A 3413-nucleotide genomic window follows, 5' to 3' on the forward strand; every position below is an offset into this window, starting at 1 on the left:
CAAGAGAAGCCACCGCAATGAGAAGCCTGCGCACCGCAACAAAGAGTAGCCCCAGCTCGCCTCAACTAGAGAAAGCCCAAGTGCAGCAATGAAGACCCAACACAGCCAAACATAAAAAAATTAAATAAAAATTAAAAATAAATTAAAAATATAAAAAAAGGGTACAAATGAACTTATCTACAAAACAGAAATAGAGTTACAGATGTAGAAAACAAACTTATTGTTACCAGGGGGTAAGGGTGGGGAGGAATAAATTAGAAAATTGGGATTGACATATGCACACTACTATATATAAAATAGATAACTAATAAGGACCTACTATACAGCACAGGGAACTCTGCTCAATACACTGTAATGGCCTGTATGGGAAAAGAATCTAAAAAAGAGGGAATATATGTATATGTATAACTGATTCACTTTGTTGTACACCTGAAACTAACACAACATTGTAAATCAACTATACTCCAATAAATGTTTTTTTTAATTAAAAATAAATAAATAAATAAAGCTGCTCCCTGGCGAAGCAAGGGAAGGACAGGGGTGAGGGGCCAGCCATTCAGAGGGTGACAGAGGGTGCTGGCAGCAGGCAGGCAGAAGACAAAAATAATGAGAGGAAGGAGTCCACTTGGGCAAAGGATTCCTTTTTCTTTTCCACCACAAATTGACAAGCTTGCATCCATCAGCCTAGCTTATCATAAGTGAGCTTACACATACTTTGGTGGGTGGTACACATTTTTTTTTCTCACCTTTCATGTTTACAATCTGGTGGAGATGAAAAGACTTTTTTAAAAAAATGTGCTAATCTTAGCTGTTATTTTAGATGGTTCAAATGTTCCTTCCATACCCAGTTAATGTTATAAAACAGGAAACTCTGGTTTTGGAGAGGCAAAGGTATGATTAAGATGTGATGCACTTTTTGGAAGCATATTTAAATCTTTGTATTATTGGGGGACATACGTTCCTAATCACATTGTCACAGTTTTACAGTTTTACAGTTTGGTAAAATTCTTATACTTGATTCAGCATAAGGCTTTTTTCCCTTCAAAAAAACTCACTGAGGGCTTCCCTGGTGGTGCAGTGGTTAAGAATCCGCCCGCCAATGCAGGGGATACAGGTTTAAGCCCTGGTCCGGGAAGATCCCACATGCCGCAGAGCACCTAAGCCCATGCACCACAACTACTGAGCCTGCGCTCTAGACCCCGCGAGCCACAACTACTGAGCCTGCATGCCACAACTACCGAGGCCCACGTGCCTAGAGCCCATGCTCCACAACAAGAGAATACAACACAATGAGAAGCCTGCGAACCGCAACGAAGAGTAGCCCCCGCTCGCCGCAATTAGAGAAAAACCCCCATGCAACAATGAAGACCCAACACAGCCAAAAATAAATAAAAAATAAATGATAAAAAAACTCATTGAACGGAAGCCTATTCTCTTAGGTCGGCTTCTTCCAGAAGTAGAATCTGAGTCAAGGGTTCAGGTGCAAGAGATTTATTAAGGAAACGCTCCCAGGAGACACCAGTGAGTGGGAGAAGGACAGGGGAAGGAAGGAGCCAGGCAAGAGTGAGATTTCATGCGAAGCCCCAGCCTTGGCCTGATCAGGAGGAGAGCTCTGGAACTTGAATCATGTCTCAGAGCATGTCCTTCCTAGAGACAAGGAAGCTGGACTTTCAGACTCCCAAACCAGTTGGTCACCAGCCTTAGGTCAAAGGGTGGGGTAGGAGATGGGGTGGCCATGGAGGCAATAAAACCCCCAGACACTGCTGGCTCTCCATTTGGGCTGAACCGGCTCCAGGACCAGATCACAGATGCCAGCCTTTGCCTGCAAAGCACTTAGCTGGGGGTTGGGCACACAGAGCTGGCAAGAGACCTGAGGGGTTCTGGGTGATGCACCAACAGTATCAGCCACAGGGCTACCCCCCATATGCTTGCTCTCACCACCAGGCAACAGTTATGGGTCTTTCATCAAGTTCTGCTGCAAGAGGAAATGAATAATTTCTTTTGAAAGTCCTGGGGTCAGCTTTTCATCCTCCAGAGACGCACTTCCTTCTCTGGTTGGGTAAAAGTGGGCGTCCCTGGAATGCTTCTGTAAGATGGAGCAGCCGTCCCGGTTGAAGATGACCCGTGCCATTTGAAAACTGCGGAGGGTGTACTTTTGGTCCTCCGTGCCCTTCAGTTCATTGATTTTCTGAGACAGGCACTGGTAGACAGATGTGGAGAGTGAATTTCCAGAGGCTGGCTGTGGATGGCCAAATACTTCATAGAATGTGTCCAGAGATTTCCGAAGTCCAGCATCCTCTGCCTTTGTCTCTGGTGGGCCCTTCACAGAAGGGTCAAGCCAGGAGTTCTCAGAGGTCCAGGAATCATTTTGTTCAGTATTTAAGTTACTAGTGTCTGCAAGACAAAACACATTCCAATACTCAAACACATATTTTAAAATATCAGAAAGCAAGGCAAGAGCAGATGATGTTTCTTTTCAATTTAACACACTCACTATTCCTGGGTAACTGGCAATGGACAGAATCAGCTGATTTCAGAATCTGTTCCCACTATCCTGGGATTATGCCACTTGTTTGCTCAAAGTAAGATACTTGCATGTATCAGGGGTTCTTAACCTCCGAGTCCTTATATAGAAATTCAGGGTGGCTGTGAACTAGTATGGGGGAAAAAAATCTTATCTTATTTTCACTAACCTCTACCTGAAATTAGGAATTTCCATCCATGATGAATGTAGGCAACAAACTTATTAGCAGCAGTACCTGTGATCCTGTTGCCAACAGATCACATTTTCATTTCATATTAAAGCTTGTTGAAGATGTTTTAAAATACCATTTATGCTTATCATTATGCTATAGAACAAACTGTGTCCCTCCAAAATTCATATGTTGAAGGCCTAATCCTTAATGTGACTATAATTGGAGATGGGGCTTTTAAGAGGTTATTAAGGTTAAATGAGGTCATAAGGGTATGGCCCTAATCAGGTAGGACTGAAGGCCTTACAAGAAGAGGAAGAGACCCCTCTCTCTCCTTATTGCCTCCTACCCCCTACCAGATGTGCAAAAACCAAGGAAAGGCCATGTGAGCATGTGAGGACACAATGAAAAAGTGATTTTCTGTAAGCCAGAAAGACAGTCCTAACCACAACATGACCATGGTGGCACCCTGATCTCAGACTTTCAGCCTCTGAAACTGTGAGAAAATACAATTCTTTTGTGTGAGCCATCCAGTTTACAGTACTTTGTTAGGGCAGCCCGAGCAGCCTAAGACACACTGCTCTGAAATCACCATAGTTATTAGTTCTGACAATAGATCTTATTATATGAGTCTTAATAAAAAAGCATTACAGGGCTTCCCTGGTGGCGCAGTGGTTGAGAGTCCGCCTGCCGATGCAGGGGACGTAGGTTCGTGCCCCG

The 3413-nt window shown here is 43.8% G+C and overlaps 1 protein-coding gene across 1 annotated transcript in view; it reads right to left on the reverse strand.

The window, feature by feature from the left end:
* Positions 1–1475: 1475 nt before the first annotated feature.
* The window catches only part of SHLD1 (shieldin complex subunit 1), an 86103-nt gene continuing 84165 nt past the window's right edge, over positions 1476–3413 (reverse strand). Inside the window, exon 3 of the mRNA XM_007469132.1 lies at positions 1476–2394. Within this exon, the coding sequence (XP_007469194.1) occupies positions 1952–2394 (443 nt within the window). The 3' untranslated portion in view covers positions 1476–1951. The remainder of the gene's footprint in view (positions 2395–3413) is intronic.

Source organism: Lipotes vexillifer, unplaced genomic scaffold (genome assembly GCF_000442215.2).
Source record: "Lipotes vexillifer unplaced genomic scaffold, Lipotes_vexillifer_v1.1 scaffold610, whole genome shotgun sequence".
In the NCBI taxonomy this organism is placed as follows: Eukaryota; Metazoa; Chordata; class Mammalia; order Artiodactyla; family Lipotidae; genus Lipotes; species Lipotes vexillifer.